Consider the following 21,942-nt stretch of genomic DNA (forward strand, 5'->3'; position numbering starts at 1 on the left):
AGCACTCTGGTGCATGAAGGTAAATTCCTAGTAGCAGGCAGCACCTGGGGTTGCCGTCACATCAGGATCTCTCCTTAAATCCCAGTTCTTCTCCCTTTTCAGTGATGCTACGGAGTGACTCCCAGCTGTTCCCACAGGGCTCAAACATGGTCAGGACTGACAGTTCTGTGCCCCGCGATGGCTGTCCTGGCTACAGAGGGGGATAAATTCCACCAGTCAGTCAGCGCTCATTTTGTGGTGTGGGTTTACAGGGGGGAGCGGATCACGAGCAGCCTGCGGCCTCTCTTCCAGCCCTGTCTGGGGTGGAGGCACAGCCGGGCTGCGCAGGCAGAGGCACCGGGCTCAGCAGCCCTCACTCGCCAGGGCCTCGTGTCCCTGTCAACGAAAACGATAAAACCTGTAGCTCCTGTAGGATTATCTGTCACCTCACCAACCTATTACTTAAGTAACCCACCTATGCTATTGCCATTAATTAGCATTTCATCATTAACTTAGGCAATCCTCATCTTTACAGAGCATGCACCTTTGCGATCAAGAGATCTAAAGGGGCGGTAATTACAGCACGGGATGTGAGAAATCGCCAGTAAAGCCTTTTTTCTCTCACCTTTCGTCACGTAAGCCCTGAACTGCTGAGGCAGGCAGCTATTCTGGCGGGCTGCACGACTGCTTACGGACACAGGCCCCGGCTCCGAAGCAACGTCCTCGGCCGCCGTCTGAGGGGAGGCGGGCGGGCGGGGCGGCGGGGCCGGGCCGCGGGGCGGCGGGGCCTGCCGGGACGGCCCATATGAGGGAGCGGCGGGAGGCGCCTTCCGCCCGCCCGACCTCTCACCCGGCGGCGATCGGCGGCACAACACGGAAGCGCGATGGCGGCCGCGGCGGAGGAGGCAGCGGGAAGCGGCGGCGGCGGCGGCTTCCCGTCCTCCGCCCGGCGGCGGCTGCGCATCATCTCCGGGCACCTGCGGGGCTCGCCGCGGGCTCCGGAGCGGGAGGCGCTCTCCCCGAACCCCTGCAAGGCGCAGGGGGGCTCCGCCGGGCCGGCCTCCGGCTCCATCCCGAGGAAGCGGTGGGTGCGGGCGGGGGTCCCCGCGGGGCGGCGGGCCCCGGGGCGGTCCGTGCCGGGCCGGGCGGTCTCCCGGGGCGTTCGCCTGTCGGTGCGGGTCGGGGTTAGGGCAGCCTGTGCTGCGGAGAGCGGTCTCGCTCCCGCCCGGGTACGGGCGTGGGTTGAGGGGGCCCGGGGGAGGCCCCGCTGGGCTGTGCGGGGCGCTGCGGGGCTGGCAGCGCTGCGAGGTGGTGGCGGGGAGGAGGGCGAGGGCCGGCCCGAACGCGGGTCGAGTGCTGAAGCGATTCACCGCTGTAGGGACTGGAGGAAGCCAAAAGAAGGTGGTCTTCAGCCTCTTCCTTGTGTCTGTAGTAAGTGGAATCGTGTTGAAATGGAAAGTGGTTCGTAGTCACCTTAATAACTGGAGAGGAGGTTCAGTGTGTAAAGTGCTTTGAGGTTGCTATAGTGAAGAATGCAGCACGTGTGGGAAGCGAGGGTTGTGTATGGGCTGTCAGTCCTCCTCTGTTCACAGACATACGAAACCTTCACTGTATACGAATGCTGCTGGAACTGTTTCCGTTTGTGAGATTCTAACTCAAGTTTCTTAGAAATGAATAGTTTTAAGCATATTAACTACCTCTTCTGTCTCGTACCGTATTTTGTAGTAAGGAATCTCAGGTCATATGGGACCAAGGAAAGACAAATAATCATATTGTACAGTTTAAAACTGTTTCACTGGCTCTTGGATTTATCTTTCTAGTAAAATCTTTTAAATGCTACAATTGTAATACCATTATATAGTTTCATGTAATTTATCATCATGAGCACCCCTTTTTGCTGGGGGGAACTTGTATTTGTTATGTGATTTCCCCTTTCTTGGCTGTGGATTTTCTATATGTGTGTTGGCTTGCTACCCTGTAAGAGCATTTAAGGTTTAGGTTATAGGTGACCTACTGCCCTCCATCGAGCTGCATACAGGAGCTAGTATGTTAGTGTATGGAAGCAGTAAAGAGACAGATAGGGCAAGTAGTGGATAAGAGAGTTGCTGCTTCTTTGAGGAAAATCTATTCAGCCCATAGTGTGCCCTCAGCTTCTTTCAAGAAGAGAGTAAGCGACAGCCTGAATTATTCTAACAGGCCATTTGTGGCCCAGGGCCACAAGCTGAGCATGCTTGCTTTGGGAGGACTGGAATGTCATGAGCATGTAGTCAGATGTTAACAACTTTGAAAGCCTTTAGTTCTCACTGAGGGGCATTTGATGCTTTTGTAGCAGCGTGTCAAACAGTGTAGCTCGCTGGGAGAAAGGGGTCATTACAAAATTGTTGCCTTCCATATTGAGTTTCTCTTTGGTCTGAATTTAGGAAGACATCATTGATTCTGAAAAAAATACCTGAAATAAATACAGGGATTTAATTTAAATGGGTTATTGCTTATTTTCTACAGCCAGTCATTGCACCCTCGAAGAGCAGGAGAGAAGATGTGTGTGACCCAAGGGCTGCTTCTTTCTCTGTGGAAACACAGGCATAGTGAATTTATCATCTGTACTTCTACAAGTTATTGATGTTGCTCTCCCATAGTGGTATTTGCTATAGGATCATAATTTTAAAACTCTGAATAACTTGTTCTGGATTAAGAATAAAAATTATGTTGCTTCAAGGGGTTTATAATCAAAATGGTACAGTTGCTGGATACTTTGCTGTGGGTGTAAGGGAGCTTCTGAAAGCTTGGTTCACAGCATAGGTACAACTGTCTTGATAAACCTAGAGCCCAGCCTTTTTATATGTGTAGAAACAAAAGAAACATTAAAGGGAGCTGTATCTCTGTTTTAAGATTACCTCTAAACATCTGAGATTAGGTTGAAACACATTTGAGATGTTGCATGTGAAAATTCTGATACTTAAATATAGCTTGGATATGAGGATCTACATAGAACTTGTGTTTGAGGATAATACCCAGGTTTTGAAGTGAGTGATGGGGAGAAAGACAATTCTATTGCCTGTAGTGGTTTGGAGGTGACAAGTGATGAACACCTGAGTCCTGTTCTAGTGACTTCAAGCTAATCTGGAGCTGATTGTTCTATTAATGAGACCTAGAAGGTTGATTGAAAAATCTGATAAAAATAACTGACCTATAGGGGGGTACAGTGATACTGCATGGCTTTTATCAACAACATTAGGACAATCTAAACCCAGATGCTTTTTTCTTGCAGTCTTCTGTATGATGATTCAGCTTTTCTGCCTCTTTTGAAGTAATACTTAAGTTTTTCCTAGCAAAGCTGCAGCCAAAAGTACTTTAAGCAAAATTTTCATTCATTATGCCAGTTATGTCTTTATTGTAGTGTTTGAAATTGTGCCAGGGCTAGACACTGTTGTACCAGATTTAGGTGCGCTCTCCTCATGTTGCATTTCTTCTGCAGAATAGAGGGCTTTCTATAACCAAAAAAAACCCCTTTGTAGTCCTTTAGATGTATGTCTCTGATCACAGAAAATTTTAGCCAATAGTCATTAGGCAGTGACCTGCCAGAAGCATGGCTTTCTTGTTGATAGTTCAAAAACCAAACTGTTGAGGATCTTATCCAGACATTCATCACCAGTGAGGGGAGGAAAGAGAGTATGTGAAATTGAATGAGAGTCTGTGGGTGCCCATCTAACTGTTCCTTTTTCCATATAAAAATGCCTCTGAAGGCTAAACAATGTGCTTGTCAATTGAAGTATTTAAAGATTGTAATATGCTTCCTAATTTAAAAAATGATGGTTACTGAGATGGGAAAATTCCCCTAAAAAGACAAGCAACTCTATACTTATCTGAGTACCCTGTTGAGGGGAACCTTAGGCACTATAAGAGTGCAGAGATGTTATTTATTGTTGGCATTCCTGGTTTGAATTTTGTATTTTAATTCAGGGTTACAGTGGAAGATGGGGATCATAGTTATACAGTGTGTTGAAGCCTTAAGAGGATGATGCACATGCTGAAAAACTATACTCAGAAAATTGAGTTGGAAAAGAATTCTTCCTTGAAATGACTTTTTCTCAACTCTTACGCTGTTGACTTTTGTAGACAGGTTCTTAGTAAACTCTGTTTGCTGGTGAGACATGAGTTAAAAAATTAGTTATTTTCAAGATTAAGTACGCAAATTGTTCAACTTGTACTGCTGTGAAAACAGTAAGGTGCTACAACTTCCAGGAACACGATTGTACCAGAGTAACTGTTATGAATGCTAGAAAGTAAGTGCCTTGGAGGTGGAGCATGCACTGATGTTAATCTTGCCATAAAAGCTTGTATTATAACATTCTAAACAATTAGTCCTTGTTAAAAGGGAGTATTGATTTAGTGTAACTAAATGTTGACTCGGTAGCTTGTAGGCTTAAAATTTTTCTGTCCTGGAGCAAGAGAAAGCAGGGCAGGATTTCCTGATTTTACTCTCCTTTGTAGAGAGGCTTCCTTCCTGTGGGATGAAGAGAAGCTTGTGGGTCTCTTTTATTATGGGTTTACTGTTATCTGGGGTAAACCAAGGGATAAGTGTATAGCTAGCTGCCTGTTCTGTGTGAAGTTCACACCCAGGTTGTTCAGGGTAATGTGTTAATATTGGTGTACCCTCATACAGACTTGCAATTCTTGCTGGTAATGACTTTATTAAGCAGCAATGTGAATTAACTTCTGAACAGTTGATGCTACTTTAATTTAACAAGTAACATCAGAGGCTTCCTATCTTACCAATACTCAGCAATCTTTATTATAAACACTTAACTCTTTAGACGTGTTTAAGCAATACTTGATGCTAAACTGAATCCTGGCACAGCTGACTTCTGAGCTTAAGGTGGTGGAAACTTATGACAAAGAAGGAAAGGGCTAGTGCCACTAGGGAGTCTTAACAAATCAGAAGAGTAAGCCTGCTGTATTGAGGAAGATGTGGCAGTTCACAGAAGCTCTGTGATGCCATCAAAGCCATTAATTACTAGTCAAGGCTAATGAAACAGAAGAAATCTGTAAGAATTTAATATGTATTGTTAAATCATTTGATAGCAAATAAACCAAACTAGATATATTGGTTAAATTTTATTAGAAAAACCCTAGACAGAAGTGTAAAATACATTTAATATGTAAAGTACAATATGGATTATTATATGAAAGCAGGCAGCAGTTTACAGCAAAAACTGAAAGAATTTTGTAGATTGACTTCTCGATATCTACTGAGATCTGAACTGTTTTGTACAAGAATATGAATGTGTGTGTATATATAGCTATTTATTTAAACTCGGTTTGTTTATTGAAACTGAATAGAATGATCTGTTAGTGCAATAGACTGATTACTTGGACTTCCTAGAAGCTACTTCAAGTTGGAGTAAAGTAAGGGCGTGTGTAACACAACAGGTTGCAGCCAACCAGACTTTCCTGAAATGTTACTGCATCTCTTAGTGGAGAACAAATAATGTGAAGTTAAAAATCAGTTGTAGGCTCAATGTGATGAACATGCACGATGCCTCTGTAGTGTTGTTATATCCAAAATTGGGCTGTCACTGTCAAGTCTTCAGGGTTGATGGTATAAGCCAAAAAGTTTTCTTCAGCAGTCACCTGATGTATTTACTACAGAGCATGCTACAAATTTTCTATACAATAGGTAAAACAGTGATGTTCAGGAATGGAGCTTATTTTGCTTGAGCAAATAAATGGCAGGCAGTTGATTCTTTCATTAACTTGTGGGATTTTTTTGAGGTAGTGAAGCAGATTTCCTGGGTTTGCAAGCTTTCAAAAAATACTTCTCAAAAGACTGATCTGTAGTGTTTGAAAAATCTTTGTGTTTACTGCCTGGAAGTAGCCATATATGTGCATTTTTGTAGTAGAGCAGTCTCTTAAAAGATAAAAATGAAACTGTTGTCAACTGAAGTAGTAGGTGGAATAGAGATAGCTTCTAGTAAAGTGTTCTGTTGCCTAAGAAACATCATTTGACTAAGTGTACACTGAGAAGTCTAGTTATAATGTCTTGGCTTTCCTGAATCCTTAATACACCCTAACTGACTTAAGCTTTCATAGAAAGCACACTAGAGAAACACCAATTTCCTTGGGGCTTTGTTTATTACAGTGTGGTGAAATGAAGAGTAGTGAAATAGTTGAGGTTAGGAACATATGTAAGGAGAGTTAACATTTGTTTTATCTGAACATTTTACATTTTTTTTAAAAAAAAGCACACTGTGCTTTTGAGTACCTAAACCCTTGAAGTTTTATGCCTAAAATCTTGTCTGCATTGGCTGCTTACTGTGAATTTAAACTGTAAATATGGATCCCAATTTGTGTTGCTATTTCAGCAAACAGAATAGCAACTGAATCAGGTGTATGTGCTGCTTCAGGGCTTTAGCTGAAAGTGTGGGTTGCAGAACCTGAATGTGTCTAAGGTTATAAAACAGATGTTATTTGACTTCATGCTTGAGAGCGATTACGTTTGGTTTGCTGCAGGGAAGATCCTCCAAGAGGGAAGAAGAATGACAAACACAGCAGACACTCCCTGCCTGCAGCATTACATTCTTTTCCAGATAAATCATGCCTTCACAAAGTGGTTCTTGAAGGGATTCCTTGGGCTGCATCTCCTTTCCTAATTTCCAGGACCCTGATGCTAATTTACTACTGGCTTCGAAAACACTCTTGGAGTGGCTTGCTGAGTTGGTTGAGAAGTGTGACTATTAACCCCAACAGAGAGATTGCTCCAGAGGAGAGGGAGAGTGACCTTCTGGCATCTCCTGTGGAAAGGATTCTGAATTTGCAGCTGGTGGTCTGAGTTGGTAACCAAAAGTCCAGCTGAGGTAGGCTTTGAGGAGTTTCTGTTTGGTGGGTAATGTCTTGTTGTTGTAACCCTTTAGCACCATAACACTGCCTCAGTCTTACTGCACCGATGTGCTCAGTTCTGCAAGAACTCTACAACCTGCAGGACTTTTTTGCGGTGTTACATTAGGCAAATACTGGTGCTTTAGCCATGTGGTAGCCCTTAAAACTGCCACTGTAAGCTCATTTTCAAGAATGTGCTGATTCTTGGATCATGGAACAGGAGTGTCTGTGATTTTGTGTATATGTTCTTTTAATGCTGAGCATCAGCTGGTGATTGAATTGAAGATGCTGGTGGTTATTGTGAGGAAATTGGTGTGAGCATCTTGCCTGTGCTCTGAGTTGCACTGATGGTTGAACTGCACTTTCATTTTGCTTTTCTCTGAAGAAAATATGTTAAACTTGTCCTTTGAGTAAATTAGCTCATTTGTCTTGGTTTTGTGTATAAAGTACCAGATCTTCATATTATTTTGGAGAAGGGGGAAGTTTTGTTGGCATTTGTGCACTTAGATGGTATGTCTGTGTAATGAGGCAATTCTGTTCTTTGTTAAATCATGTGATGGCAGTGTTTGGGGTTCATTCATGACTCTGTCTTGGTTCTGATATTTCATTGAACATAATCTCATAACTCCACCCTAAGTGAAAAATCTCTGTTTAATTCTGGTGTTGTAATATCAATGTGCTTTAGACCTTGGAAAATAAAAGACTCTGTTGGTGATACTTTTGCAGTATAAAACTCTTCTTGACTGGCAGTTGTAATTGTGATTGCGATGTACTTGTGAATTTGAAACTACTGGAAAATTATATCCACAGTTTAATTTCCACATGGGTTGAACTTCAGATGCTGAGTGTGGATACCTGTGGGAGACCCTGTGCTTGCTCTTCTGTTTCCTAGGGATAGACAAGAACTTTTTCAGCCAGTCACAGTGCCTCTCACTAAAACACGAGATTTGGAGGGTGCTGGCAGGTACAGTTTTGTTGAAATAGTGTAGGTCCAGAGGCTTCCACCTGCCCAGCTGAGTGATTGGATGCCACAGGAGCACTAGTTCCCAGGGCAGCCTTCCTGCCCTCCCCGGGCTGGGCACTCTGCTATCTCATGAGCCTCTGCCCAGTTTGTGGGCACCTAAGTGGTCATTTGGGGCCTTAATATAGTGCCTTGTGCTGTGACCTGAACTGTGTCCTGCCCAATGTCTCCTTGATTATTCCATAGCCAGTTTTCCAGAAAAATGCAGAAAACACTTGTTGAACAAATATTTTGCTGTGGAAATCTTTATTGCATCAAGTCAAAGTAGTATTTTAGTGTTGGGCATTGTGCTCAAAGTGAAATTTTTAAGTTCACTTAACCTAGTCACGCTGTTTTTTATCTCCTATTGTCACTGTTTCCATGGTAACTTGTTTACTTCCAGTTTTTTCCCTTCAGGCAATATAATTTTGTGTATATATAAAAATATATATTGGAAAAAGTTAAGCAAGCTTTGCTTCATAGTACTTCATACATTTCAGTAGTGGCTTTTAAGTTAGAAAGCAAGAAAGAATGGGGCATTGCCTACTATTTCTAGCTAAAATATCCATATCTCTGTCAAAGTTGAAAGTAGAGTTAGTGAGCTTGATACTTTGTTGAAGCCAATCTGCTGAGTAGGAAAGGTGTTCTCTTTAAATGAGACGATTAAGGTACCATACAGAGCTGAGTGGCATCAAGCTTGAAGCAAGAATAATACCAAATGGTGATGAACTTGTCTTGCCTATATATATTCTTGGAGCAGGGGCTGGGAAGAAAAATAGAAGGATATGTAAATGATGTCTTGCTACACATAGAACATGTGTAGCATGAACACATCAGCTGAGTAAGCCAAAATGAGCATCTTTCCTTTTTCAGGGTGAGGCATGAAACCTTTTAATATGTTTTGAGTTATTCAGATGATATTCAGGGTTTTTTGTTGTTGTTTTGCCATCAAATTCTTGATTTTTTTTTTTTTTTAAGAATGAGGATGGAAACTATTACTTCAAGGAAAATTTTGTTTCAGATGGTATGAAATACTGAAGTGTTAGACTTTCACAAATTATATATCCTCTCGGTAGGTATAATGGTGGTACATACTAGCTGCAGGTCAATGTGTAGTTTGAGTCCCTTGTCTCAGAGCCGGGTTTGGATACATTGACTGCTTGTACATGGAGTGAGCTTTTTAATGTGTGCTCAGGTCTGCAGATGCTCAGCAATTCTTTCTGCCCTTTATACTGTTTAGGAATGAGTTTAACACTGAGATTTTGGGAACAAAAATGTTGCGAAATGTAGAAGGCTACAGAGATTGCTCAGTCACAGATTGGATCATTCTTGAACACCAAGGTAAACATGATGCATAGTGTTAATCTGGCAGGTAGGTCTAATTGCTACACCAGGGCATTACAGAGGACAGTGGGAGTGCTGTACGAGCTGGGGTGTGAAAAGCTGTTTCAAAGGAATGGTGACAGTATAAATCTGCAAAAGGGCAGTATGAAAATGAAGAAGAGGGAGGAATGCTGTTACAACACTTGTGATTAGAAAAAGACTTTTTTTCCTTGTTTGCCTTCTGCTGCTTATTATTCTGTCAAATTACAGTTTTAGTTTCCAGATGTAAGCTGGAGAGATGAGGAATTGCAGAGCAGGCATATATTAAGTGTATTTCCCATACTTGAGGGAGCTGGGTTAGTGAGACAGACCTGGGGAAGAACAACATACTGCCCTGACTTCTATATTGCAGAGCTGCTTGTACCTCTTCTGAATAATATGTCAACTAATAAATAACATCTTCCTAAAAATCTAAGGTCTTTGAATTGTATCAGTATAACACTGCCATTGCCTTGAAAGTCAAGGAAGCTTGCAGACCTCCTTTGGATGTCTGCTGCTTTTGTCTGTGCTGAAGGTAATTCTCTTGAGTCTTGTGGTTCACCAACTCTTGTTCACAAAGAGCATACCTTTCGAATGGTATGCCAGAAGATTTAAACAGCTATGTCTTCCTGTAGGCCATGTCAGACAAATCAGAGCTAACCAGTCTGTCTTTTAAAATCTGCTCTTTTTAGGCTTGTTTTTTAGGGACCTGCATTCAGAATTTCCTCTAACTTGTTCTTAGCATGTAGGCATGAAGGCTAGGAACTACAATAAAGTAAATCAAACAGCAGTTCTTGAACTGACAGTACTCTGGTATGGTGGAACAAAAGAATAAAAAGTAAGGTATCTTGTTACAAAACCTGTCTCCAGACAAACTTCAGACTTAGTATAGTTTTGAATATAAAAATTAAAAGCTTGACTTGTTGTGATGTTCACCTGTCACAAGATATAATACTGCCCCTTATGTGGGTGTGGGGGGTAAATCTCCTGATGCTGTGTTTGAGGTAGCTGAGATGTTTTAGAACCAGCTGTTCTTCTGCAAACATGCAAACTGTTATGTTAGATTTTTAACTTAATTGTTCTTATCACACCAATAATGAGATATGTTGTCTGGCAGAGTGAACCTTTGTGTACTTAACTTTATTCAGGAATAGTTCAACCTGAAAATAAATGCTTAAGGGTTAAAAAATCTTAACCTGTGTTCTGTATTTTAAAGCCTAATGAAAGCACTGGGCAGTTTAACACCAACCTAGAGAAGCAGGCCTTTAGAAAAGGTAAACAACTGGGAATGCAGTCATCTTAGCAGAAAGACCTCCTATCTGGGTCTTCAGTGCCTTGATAGTGCCTCCTCTGGATTTTGTGGGAGGTATCTATCTGTACTGACATCAGGACTAATGATAGTTTCAAAGCTGCACGTTATCAGTTTATCTCATGTCACCAGTTCCTTTAGAGCCTGGTCTTTTGTGTCTTGGTCAGTCTGTCTCCAGCTTTGCAGCTAGTTTCTCTAGCCTGTTTCATGCATCATACTTGGCATACTTATTTTGACACTGCCTTGCAAGAGGATTTACCTCTAAATTAGGAGGGAAACTGCTTGAGCCTTCCTCAAATCTTGCTTAATATCAAGTCAAGTCCTTGTTTTACAGGATTTGACAAACTACAGAGATCAGGTATACAGAAATACTACATTTAGTCAGCAGAGGGAGAAATCTTGCCTTGAGGAAGGCTGCAATGATGGGGATTTGAGGGGAACATTTGGTTTAAAAAAATAAATGTCATTTGAGTTGGCCCACTTGTGTTGGCTTACTCTCAGCTGCGAACAGCTCAGTTGTGTGTAACTTAGTGTCTTTGTATATATTATAAGAAATTCCACAATATTTATAAATATAGGTGTATATAGAGTATAGGAGTATGTGTGAAAATAGGCAAACTGCATAATGTGCGTTAAGAACACTTCTTCATAACCTGTTATGTCAGTGCAATAGCACATGGCATTCCTGTGCTATTGAACATGAGTGGATCCTTGCCCCTTTTTGAGTGAACACTCTGTGTCTAAAGATTAAGTCTATCAAGAGAGGAGGCAGCTGTATCTGGACAGATGTTTGCTCAAACAGTTTAATTTTGGTTGAAATCTTAGAATCAATTCCTCAGTGTGGAAGAACAACATATACTGGCTATTTCACAAAACTGTATCAGTTACTGGGTACTGAAACTGCTCTATAAAGTTTGCTTAAGTGTTAAATGTCTGATTCAAACAATTGTAATGAAATACATTCCATTTGATTGATTAAAACCTTGTGTACAGGCAGTTTGAAGAAAATGAATTTTGATTAAGCAAAGTCTTTAATTATAACACTGACTATATCAGCAGCCTATGTTAATATTATCTTTATAATGAAGGCTTTTGCTAATCAATCGTCAACCAGTTATCTCATATGTAATACTAGAGTTAAAACTGACTTGAGGCAGTTCTTTCTCTGAATCATGAGGCCTTTTTGAAAGGGTAACCGTTGATCATCTTACTCTTACATCATACAGTCAAAGAAAAGAGCTACATTTACTGTAATGGAGTGAGATAAATCATCTGTTTTCAGACTTAGGTCCTTTTATTAACTAAAATTGAATTGTTAGGTCAGTACTTAATCTCTAATGTAAATAAATGGCAAACTTTTTAGGCAAAGTTAGATTAATATGTAATTACTCTTTGTGTATCTCTGAGTCTTAAATATGTTTACACTGATTAACTTCTGACTTTATCATAATTGAGATCCTCTGTTTTGGTATGGTTGTGCTTAAGGTGTTTCAATTTTGTGGTTGTATTCTGGTGGTTGTGTGCTTGGGTTTTTTTATTCCCTTTCTTATGGTGACACATTCAGGTTGTATTTAGTATGTTATTCTTGCAGTTCTTGGTTTGATTTTGGTTTTTTGACTTTTCAAAATATATTTTCATTGAATTGAATTTCATTTAACTGAAAATATATTTTCAGTTTAGACATGTCTGAATGCCTCATCAAGTGAATGTTACTGAGTGCAGTGGGATTACCATAGTGATGTCAAACTAAAATTTAGAATTATTTTCTTGACAGAAAATAATAATCCTAGCTGTCTTTTTTATTCTGAAAATATTCAGCTATTATGTATTTTTGTGTTAGTACTTATGTGTAGTCTTAAACAAACATCTTTCAAACATTACTCTTGTGAGTTTGAAAATGATGCCATGCAGTGTGTATTGATTTAAGATGGTGGTTGTTTTTATAAAACATTTTGTCTTTGCAAGTCTTAAGGTGCAATCTGAAGGAGTAATGGCTGTTGCTGCAGAAGTACTCTTAGCTCTATTAAGCTATGCACTTTTGATATGTACTTGATTTCTTGAATTGTTAGCTGATAAGATTTTTTTCCAAAGTTTTGTATCTGTAAATCATCTTGGGTTTACAATATGCTAACATTTGTACTTATATGTTTTTCTTCCTTTAAGGCAAGAACTTCTGAAGTGGAATGGATGGGGATATAATGACTCCAAATTCATCTTCAATAAGAAGGGTCAAGCAGAATTCACAGGAAAAAGGTAAGTTGAAGATTAATATAACTGAAGTACCTCGTTTAACATTTTTTTGAAAAGAGTTTAAGAACTGCACTATTGAGTTAATCTAAAGAAGGCAAAAAACCTTGCTTTATCTCATAGACTAGGTTATTAGTTGTTCTGCATTTAACAAGTTTACCAAATTCTATACACAGTAGTCTAACATGTAGTAAAATAGACTGTGTGGCTTACTGGAAGGTTTATTAAAAGTATTATAAAGACAAATTAATGTGAGTCTTCTCTGTAACTTGATATACTCTATGCATTAAATGTCCCTTGGAGAACGGAATCAGACTGAAAATCGGCACCATGTTCTAGAGCTTTAGATAACATGCAACAGGTTAGTGTAGTTTTGAGAATCTCTTGAGCGTCAACAAGTTGCTCTATTAAACTTCCAATTTGTGTTTTAGGTTTCTTAACCATTGTGCATGGAGCTACTTTATCCTCTGAGCTTAAATATGAAAACTGCTCTTCAGTTTTTCAAACTCTTCTGATTTATTGCCTACTAACCCTTTGTACAGCAAGCTTGTTTTTCTCAGAATTTTTTTTTTAGGAAATAACGTTAAAATTAAGTCTACTTGGGGATCTCTTAACTTTCTTCCAGTGGGATTTAAGCCTGTCATTTGACATCTTGGGATTTTTTCTGCCTCAGTGGAAAGTGGTCTTACAGTCTCTTCCCTGGCTTAAAGAATTTGATTTTTGTAAGAATAAAGAAAAAGAATAAGGAAGAGAAACAAGTTTGAAATAAGTACTATTCTTCAGAAAAATTTACTCCTGGCCTTTGAGTTTGTGTAAGCTAGCATGAGCTAGTTTGAATCGAAGCTGCAAAAAACTAACTGGGATATTGAGTGCTTCAATCCTTAATTTCTTAATTTTCAGTCCCAGATAAAAATACAAAGGCTTATTTTAGGCACTCGAGTTCACTGTATAAAATTAGGGAGTTCTTGGTGACCTCAACCTTTTTCCAGGATTCTGACTCTTGTGACTTTGACTCATTCTTTCACCTGATACTTTTAGTTTATCTGGGGTGGGTTATGGTGCACAGAATCTATGCAGTGTGCTTTGAAGGAAAAAAAGGTAAAGGGCCGGAGTTGGATTTTTTTTTTTCAGGAGGAAGCATCGAGACTGCTGTTCTAGAATGGGGGGAGAATGGCAGTTTTCCCCCATCTTCATTCTTTCTCCCTGTCTAATAGGTAATCTTAGAAATGCCCTGTTAGGCCACATCAGTGCAGTTCCTATGGAATAGTTTGTCACAGTGGTAAAAGGAGAGTGTCTGCAGTGAGAATAGAATAAGCACCTGCAAATGTGTAGATGCCTAGTCCTTTTAGGTATCCACTACAGATCTGTTGTCCGTAAATTTGTCTAATAGATTTCAAGTCTGCTGACACTGTCTGCCTCTATAGCATCCCATGGCAGCAAGTTCCAGGTCACTGTTCTGTGAAGTACTCGTGTTTTAAACCAGGTATACCTTACTGTGTTGCAGGATGAGGTGAATGATAGTTCTTCAGCCTATCTACTGCTTTATTGATTTATATAAGACTCAATTGTGCCCTATCTTCCACTCTGTCTCTGACTCATGCTGATGAGTCCTGGGCCCTTTAGTGTCTGCTTGTAAGGCCCCTTGGTCTTTAGAGTTGTTCTCTGAACCATCTCTAGCTCCACTACATCTTGGAGATACAGGGGCAAAAACTGCATGCAGCACTCAAGCCAGGGTTCTCCAGAGCAGCAGAGATGAACGGTTTTCTTTCTTATACCTGCCCAGCTGATGCATAGCACTGTTGGCTGCTGCATATTGTCAGTGAAAATGTCATGATTTTCTATACTGAGTACCAGTCTGATTCTGCAAAATACTCGGGTAATGCTTTTTTTTTTTCTTTTGCAATTATCTACATCCTATCTTCTATCTTCATTTGTCTGCTCAGGTTTTTTAAGGTCCTGAGTTTCTATCGGTGGTGTATCTGTCTCCCCAAAAGAGCTTAATATTAGTCAAATAGTTGGAGAATCTACTGGTGAATCCAGATCACTGATGAAGACATTATGTAAAACTGGTCCCAGTACCAGTGTGTGACAAGCTGCAGTCCTGAGTCTGTCTTAGGACAGTGATCAATAAACTCTGCCCTTTGCTTTTTACCTTATTCTTCTACAGGCTGAAGGATCTTTCCTTCAGTATTGTAGCAGTGTAGTTTCATAAATAGCTTTTTGGGTGAACACCTGTGGAAGTATAAAGGAGTGTGGAATTTAATATTCACTGTGTCCCCTTTTATTCACTTTTTTTACACACTGATAGAACTCCAAAGGTTAGTGAAACAAGATTTCCCTTTATGAAAGTGATGTTGACTTTCCCAACAAACGATGCTTTTTCCATGTGTGAAATATTATTATAGACTCTACCATCTCTCCAGGGGTAGATGATACTTGCTAGCTGGAGCAACTAAACCTGTTTTTTGGGGGGTGTGTGGGGGGAGGAGGTCTTTAGGGGGCTTCTTGCACCGTCAGTGTACATACAAAGCTTGCTTCCTGAGCAGCCATGCTTTACATTCTGTGCAGTAAACTCACTAACTCCTCCTATGCTGTGACTTATGTCTGTCTTGACTTAAGTTGTTGGTTTTTTGATTAGCTTTAATTTGCCCTTTGAGTAAGTGATGAAGGCTACCCTTGCAAGCTAGCTATGTAATACATTGGCAATACCAAAAAGTATGATGGAGAGGAAGACACACCATGCTGACTTGAGTCCATCTGTACCTTTGTTGCAAGTTGCTGATGCAAATGTGTTAAACTTTCATTGCTTACTCTACTTTCCTTTGCATAGTATTAATTTAACTGCTTCATATGGGTATGATAAAACAGTAAGAGCTGTCACCTGAGGAACAACTGAATGCTGCCTTCCAAGGTGAACAGTCTAGCTTGAGTTGAGATATGGTTGTAGCCTTTTATCCCTAGGAACAGAGTAGGGTTTTTTTACAATAGGAGAACTGGGAGGTAGTCGAGATGAAGAAACAAAAGTAATTGATCTGTGTAATAGGTGACTTAGTTGTAGAGTTGATTGCAACAACTGTGAAGGATAGGGTCATAACTGGATTAAGTGGCTGAATAATCTTAGAAGGAAGACCCTTTAGGCCTAATGCAGTGATTCAGGTGAAAACTATAGAAAAGATTTTTCAGATGCTGAAAATATTAATACCAAAGAAAGGTCCTTTTTCTCTTCAGAGAGTGCTTGTGCATACATAAACATGCGCAAGGCTATATTGTATACAATTAATAGCAGTAGTTTCTACCTGTTTGTGTCCCCAGCCTTATTTGTTTTCATATGGTACACATGGTCACAAACAGCTTCTCTGTCCCTTGTCTGTCTTTGTCACATGGCTAAACTCTTGCCGAAGAGTTTGTCATAGAAATAATTTTACATTGCTTGTTGGATTCTGATGCATTCTGCTGATGAGGGAGGAACCTTTAACTGTTTTTCTTGAAAAAATGTAAAGTGTATGGAGCTGGATTGGTGTGTCTTAAGAGTGCTGATTACACTGCAGTGTGTCCTTACACATGTCCTCTACCTGTAACTAGCATGTAAACTATGACACTGCTTTCTACACTACTAAGAGAGACCCTTCTTAAACATAAAGATGTGGGGTTGGATATCTGAAAAGCCTTATGCCATAATTCACAAAGATTGTGAAGAAAAGTAATACCTAAGATGTTGACAGTTTGATTTTCTGCGAAGTACAGAACAGTTAAATGCAACAAAATGTGCAATTCCATGAAAACCAAATGTGCAGAAGCTTTATAGGCTTGTAGGTAAAGCATTTGATTTTAAACTTCTGTTTGTGCGTACATAGAATCGAAAGAAGTGTATCTGACATACATTCTTTTAATTTAAAATGACCCTATGTAATATTGACTTTTCAGGTACAGATTAGGTGGTATGGTATTACCAACTTTTAAGGAATGGATAGAAAAAACCTTTGGAGCAAGTCTGGAGCACAAAACTACCTCTAGAGTAAGTAAATAGCTGAACCAGTTCCTTTGAACATTAGTCTTGGTGATAATCAAGACCACACTGTTAAAGATAATTCAGCTTCCGTCCTGAAGGTCATGTTGAACATAATTGATTTAAATATAGTGTATTAATACCTCAGTTTTTAAAAAAAGTATTTGATGTAGAGCTACTATATGAAACCTTCGATGACGTAGCATGCTTTGTGGTTCCAGGTTAACTAGTAGTACTCTTATTGGCATAAAAAGTTCTGACCTAGGGAGGTTTTTGTCCTTTTTGTCCTTTTTATGTAGGTTGCTATTCAAGATTGTAGCCTAGTTGTAGCCTAGGAGTTGTTTATGTAACTTCAATGTTGTTTATGGTAACAAGGACAGAAGATACAGTGAAGTTAAACTGCTGTTTTCTGTGTTTAATGATATCAAAGTTCTTACTTGACAGTAATTTTTTTATACATGTTTGTGTGCTGAAAACTGGCTATGAGCATACTCAAGATTGAACAGAATGTTTTTAGAAAAATAACACATTTGGAATGTTTTAGTTTTGCGAAGCATCCATATTTTGCTTTAAGAGTAACTCCTGCTATTCAGAAGACCTGAACTCCCTCTAAGAATTCCTTTGAGGCTGCAGCTTCCTGACAAGATAGCTAAGAAGTGTTGGAAGCAGTCTGTGCTTGTACAGTGACTGTAGCAATCCTGCTTTGGGTAACAGTTTTACCCATTTCTTGAATTTTCTCTGAAGCAGGTAATCTCAATAGGGCCTGAAAACTCAGTTTCTTCAGTTTTCGGTTAATGAAGACATTCTTTCATCTGCTGTGATTTGCAAGATCTCCATCTGCCAATATATTTTGAAAAAATTAATCTTTATGTGAATTTTCCTTGATCAGAATTGGTCTTAACTGGCAGCTGCTTTAACTTGCTGTGACCAGAGGTCCTGAGAGCTGTTGTTCCTTTTCTAAATGTAGAAGAAATGTAGAACAGTGTGGAGTTGGAGAAGGGCTGATTCTTGAATAGTATCTTGATGCCACAGTATGTCTTGCAAAGCATCTTTTCAGGATATCTGCCAGCAATGTTGAATGCTTTCCTGTTATGTTGTCTCCCTCTGATTCTGACGTTCTTGTTGTGATCTGAAACAGGCTGACTACCTTGACGCAGAACAGGATTCCAAATTTGGAGTCTCCAGTATATCTCTGACCTTCTCATAGCTATTCTCAACTACTACTGCAGGTCCCTTATTTTCATGTCTCTATTGTAGTTCTGAGTTTGTATTTTGGGTTGTCATGCTAGATTGTTTTTTTCATCTGTCATCGGCACATGAAGAAGTTTGGGTATAGGAATAGCAGTAGGAGAGGGATCTCTTGGTCCATTTGTCCATCTCGGCTCTTTCTGCCTCTGTTGTATAAAACTGGAGGGTTTGCTGTTGCATGAAACTTTTTGTTATAATATAAAAATAGTTAAGGTGCCTGCTTCTGTGATGCTTAAGGCCTGATGACATTTTTTCCCTTTTTCAGACTAGATTTACTGCAGACAGTAGTTTAGACCTTGTTCACACAGGCTTCCTGTCTAGCCTAGTGCACAAATCTTAAAATGTTTCCGTCCCATAAGAATAAATAAAAGTATATTTTTGTTTGGCACTGTGCATAAAATCTTTATAGATGAGTATTGACTATTCATTCTGGAAGATGAAAACTAAAGGATTAAAATACTTGTAGAAGAGATAAAAATCAAGATACTTAAAACCATCTGCGAGGAATTGTTACAGCTTTAAGTAGTTTGTGTCCCTCTTACAGAGAACAAAGGTCTTCGAGCACTTGGTGTTCAACTTGAAATGATATGAATTAGTTATGTCTATGGAAATCCATGGAGGAAGCAAAGTTTGAAATAGAAAATGTAAGCATAGCTAGCAAAGATTTTTTTTAAAGTGGTTTAAAGATCTTTATTTGGTGCCTGCTTGTTTTTCTCATGTTTCCCAGGTTTCTGTCAGAGCTCTGCTCTTTGGGTTAGCAAATGGACATTAACAGCTGAACAGTAAGAGCTAAGAGCAGCAATCCAAGACCTGACTTCCTCTGTGCTTGTGACTGACCCCTAAAATCATGATCTCTTAGTGGCAGTGTGCCTCTTGCTTGAACAACACTTAATCTCAATTTCTGTGTTTGTAGGTGACAAAATGAATGTGTTAGTGGGAAAAGTCTCTTTCTTGGGTGTCTGACACCTTATTTGACAAAGTAAAATATCATCATTAAAGCAAGTCAGAACAGCACATATCCTCTTCCAGAAGCCAAATCATTGTTAAAACTATATTTTCATTAGGTCATGTCTCATATGAAAACTTAAAAACAAACATTTAGCTATCCCCCCTTTTGAACCTCTAAATGTTGTTAGCTATCAGTAATGAACATCTCATGCATATACTGCTTTCTGAATTATCCCTGTAAGTATTCTTAATTTCTACAGAACCTCAATTTGTTTCTTACATGGTGGGCATTGGTAGGCAAGTTCTATCACTGTGGATCTTCTAACTACCTGAAAACTTTCCTGTTGACGTTTAAATCTTCCCTTCAGCTCTCACAGCTTTGAGACTCAACTCCTTCAGAATAGACTACTTCCATGGCGGTGGATGGGAGACTATTAATCTCTATTTTCCTTGCTGTTAGCTTGGTAACTGGTGCTATCCTCTAAGCTTTTATCTAAGATATGCATATTGGCAAAAGGTATCAGCTGTTCTAGAGGCTATGTAGACCAAAGATAGGCAAAATTCCATTTCAGGAAAGAAAACTTGGGTGGGTGAGTATACTTTTTCCTGGAAGGCTGAAACTTCAGAAGGTGAAAGAAAAGTGAATTCAGTTTTGCTGTTTTCTCTTTGTCCTTGTGAAGCAGCATAGGTTCATCAAAGACATGTCTAAATTTCTTTGACTATGGGGAACATTTTATACAAATACTTTTTGGTTATTGGGCTGTAAGCAAGCTCTTTCTGGCAGCATTAGGTAGCCCATAGTTTGTCTTGATAGCTTTATAACAAAATTACAAGCATGTTCTTCTATTTGAGTTGCAGGGGGTGTCGGTTAATTTGCCAGCAAGGTTTTCATGACAGAAGTTGGAAAGCACTGCAGTATGTTTTAACTAATTTTCGTGCAACTCCTGATTTTTAAGAATAGATTTAAAATAAAAGATGTAATAGTGAAAAATTTTCAGTTCTGTTCTCAAACTGAGGGAATTTTAACTAGAAATAAGATTCTTGACCAACAATTCCTTTCTAAATAGGAGCTGAGGTTAGTTTTCAGTCATAAGGCAACCTTTATATCTAATTAAAGAACTCCTTAATTAGAGGCCATTTGTAATAGAAGGCATATTCCTTTAAGGAGATTACCCATAGAAAAGTATACCTGAATTTATTGGCTCCATTTTTAAGTGTGTGTGTGTGGGAAAAGTATGCTACTGAAAGTTTCCTGTGTGTATCTAGTCAGATAAGTACCAGGTAGTATAAGTGGGATCAGTGACTGAAGATGGGGACGACAACTTCTTTATTTGATCTTGAATAGCTGTGTTTGGGTATCAGTTAGTGTTGACCTGTTCTTATTTCTGTTGTACAGAAATGTGGTAAGTGAGCCTACCTCTAATGAACTTATTTTCTTGTATTGTAGGCATCCTTAAATGTTAACGATGTACCTCCATCCATTGTAAATGAAGAATTTCTTCAGGATCTTAGAGCCACTAACATCTCATATTCGCAGGATGCAGAAGATAGGGTATTCAGAGCTCATGGTAAGAGAACTTCATTTATGTAACTGCTGCTTTCATTGTTTCCTTGTTTGAACTTGTTAATTTGTTTGTGTTTCAGGTCACTGCCTACATGAGATATTTGTACTCAGGGAAGGAATGTTTAAGAGAATTCCTGATATAGTTGTATGGCCTGGTAAGGTTTAATTATCTTATTCTTCCTTCTGATCTGGGAGGCCATTGTTTACGAAACTGCTTTCTTGTCATGGGGAAGTTGTCTCTTGGTTCACTGACTACACTTGTCTTCACAGAAACTGAAGGAATTTTCTCATGAATGGTAATCATGATTGTTTAACATCTGGACTGCAGGTTGTGCCTGTGAGATCCCATCATTTCTTGGGGAAGTCAAATTTGTTATTAAATATAGCCAAAGTTTCTGTTGACAGCAGAGTTCATGTCTTAACCACAGTGTGATTTGAATTTGTATGTTCACCAAGAATAGTTGTCTCAATGGCAGTCTAAATCTTGTTTTTTAAAGGAGTCTATGATGGTAGAGGAGCAGTGAAATCTTTGTAGTAAAGAGCTTTGTTTTATGAAAAGCTGTACTTTAATAAAAAAGTATAACACCTGTAACTCCTATCAGAACACTTTACAAAGGATCATTGACTTGAAGAAAGAGCAGTGTGATCTGATCACAGGCTAGGCCCACCTTAAATAGAGTAATAACTGATGCTGTTGTAGATAGATAGCAGAAAATAAGCTTGCTGCTATCTAGTAAAAGGATACAGATACTTAAACTGGTATGACTTTATTTGCATAGTTGTGTGAATTTTCTATTTGAATCATGTTTCTCTGGTCACTAGGAACTACTTTTCATGTGCCATTCTTCTGTAGCTAATCAGAGTCATTTGACCTAAGTACCTGTCAATTTCTATTCAGCTGGCTGAATCCAACTCTTTCCTTACCTTTTATACTCTTTCTGATACTTTGGTAGCTGCACTGCATTAGAAACCGCCAAATTTCTGATAAGAACTTAGTCTTAGCTCAGTTTTGCTCCCTTCATTTAGGGGGGAAAAAAAAATCACAATATGGAAAGCATAAAAAGAGGCACTATAAGATAATCACTTTGCTTGAGGACAGGTACTGACATGGCAGCACTTGTGACTGTGAACAACACTTGTCACAGCTTTGTTTTGTTTATTTCACTTGCTTTTGGAGCTAAAATGATTGACTGCCTTGATTTAAAGCTGCTCTGTATAGCAAGTGCAAAGTAAACAGTTCATAAGCCAATTCAGTCCTGCTCATTCTCTGCTGTTGCATGAACTGTATAATGTAATAGAGTATGTACTGTATTTGATCTCTTCTTTTGTTCCTTTTCCATGTCTGCATAAGTGTTTCTGCTTCTCTGTTTGACCAGATACAGAATGCATTCTGAAAAAGTAAA

General features: G+C 39.4%; 1 protein-coding gene across 1 annotated transcript in view; it reads left to right on the plus strand.

The window, feature by feature from the left end:
- The first annotated feature begins 840 nt into the window (after positions 1-840).
- The window catches only part of AGPS (alkylglycerone phosphate synthase), a 59,913-nt gene continuing 38,811 nt past the window's right edge, over positions 841-21,942 (plus strand). Inside the window, exons 1-5 of the mRNA XM_074910109.1 lie at positions 841-1,063; positions 12,690-12,779; positions 16,698-16,788; positions 20,423-20,543; positions 20,620-20,694. Coding sequence (XP_074766210.1) covers positions 864-1,063; positions 12,690-12,779; positions 16,698-16,788; positions 20,423-20,543; positions 20,620-20,694 — 577 coding nt within the window. The 5' untranslated portion in view covers positions 841-863. The remainder of the gene's footprint in view (positions 1,064-12,689; positions 12,780-16,697; positions 16,789-20,422; positions 20,544-20,619; positions 20,695-21,942) is intronic.

The sequence above is a fragment of the Athene noctua genome, chromosome 7 (genome assembly GCF_965140245.1).
Source record: "Athene noctua chromosome 7, bAthNoc1.hap1.1, whole genome shotgun sequence".
NCBI lineage: Eukaryota > Metazoa > Chordata > Aves > Strigiformes > Strigidae > Athene > Athene noctua.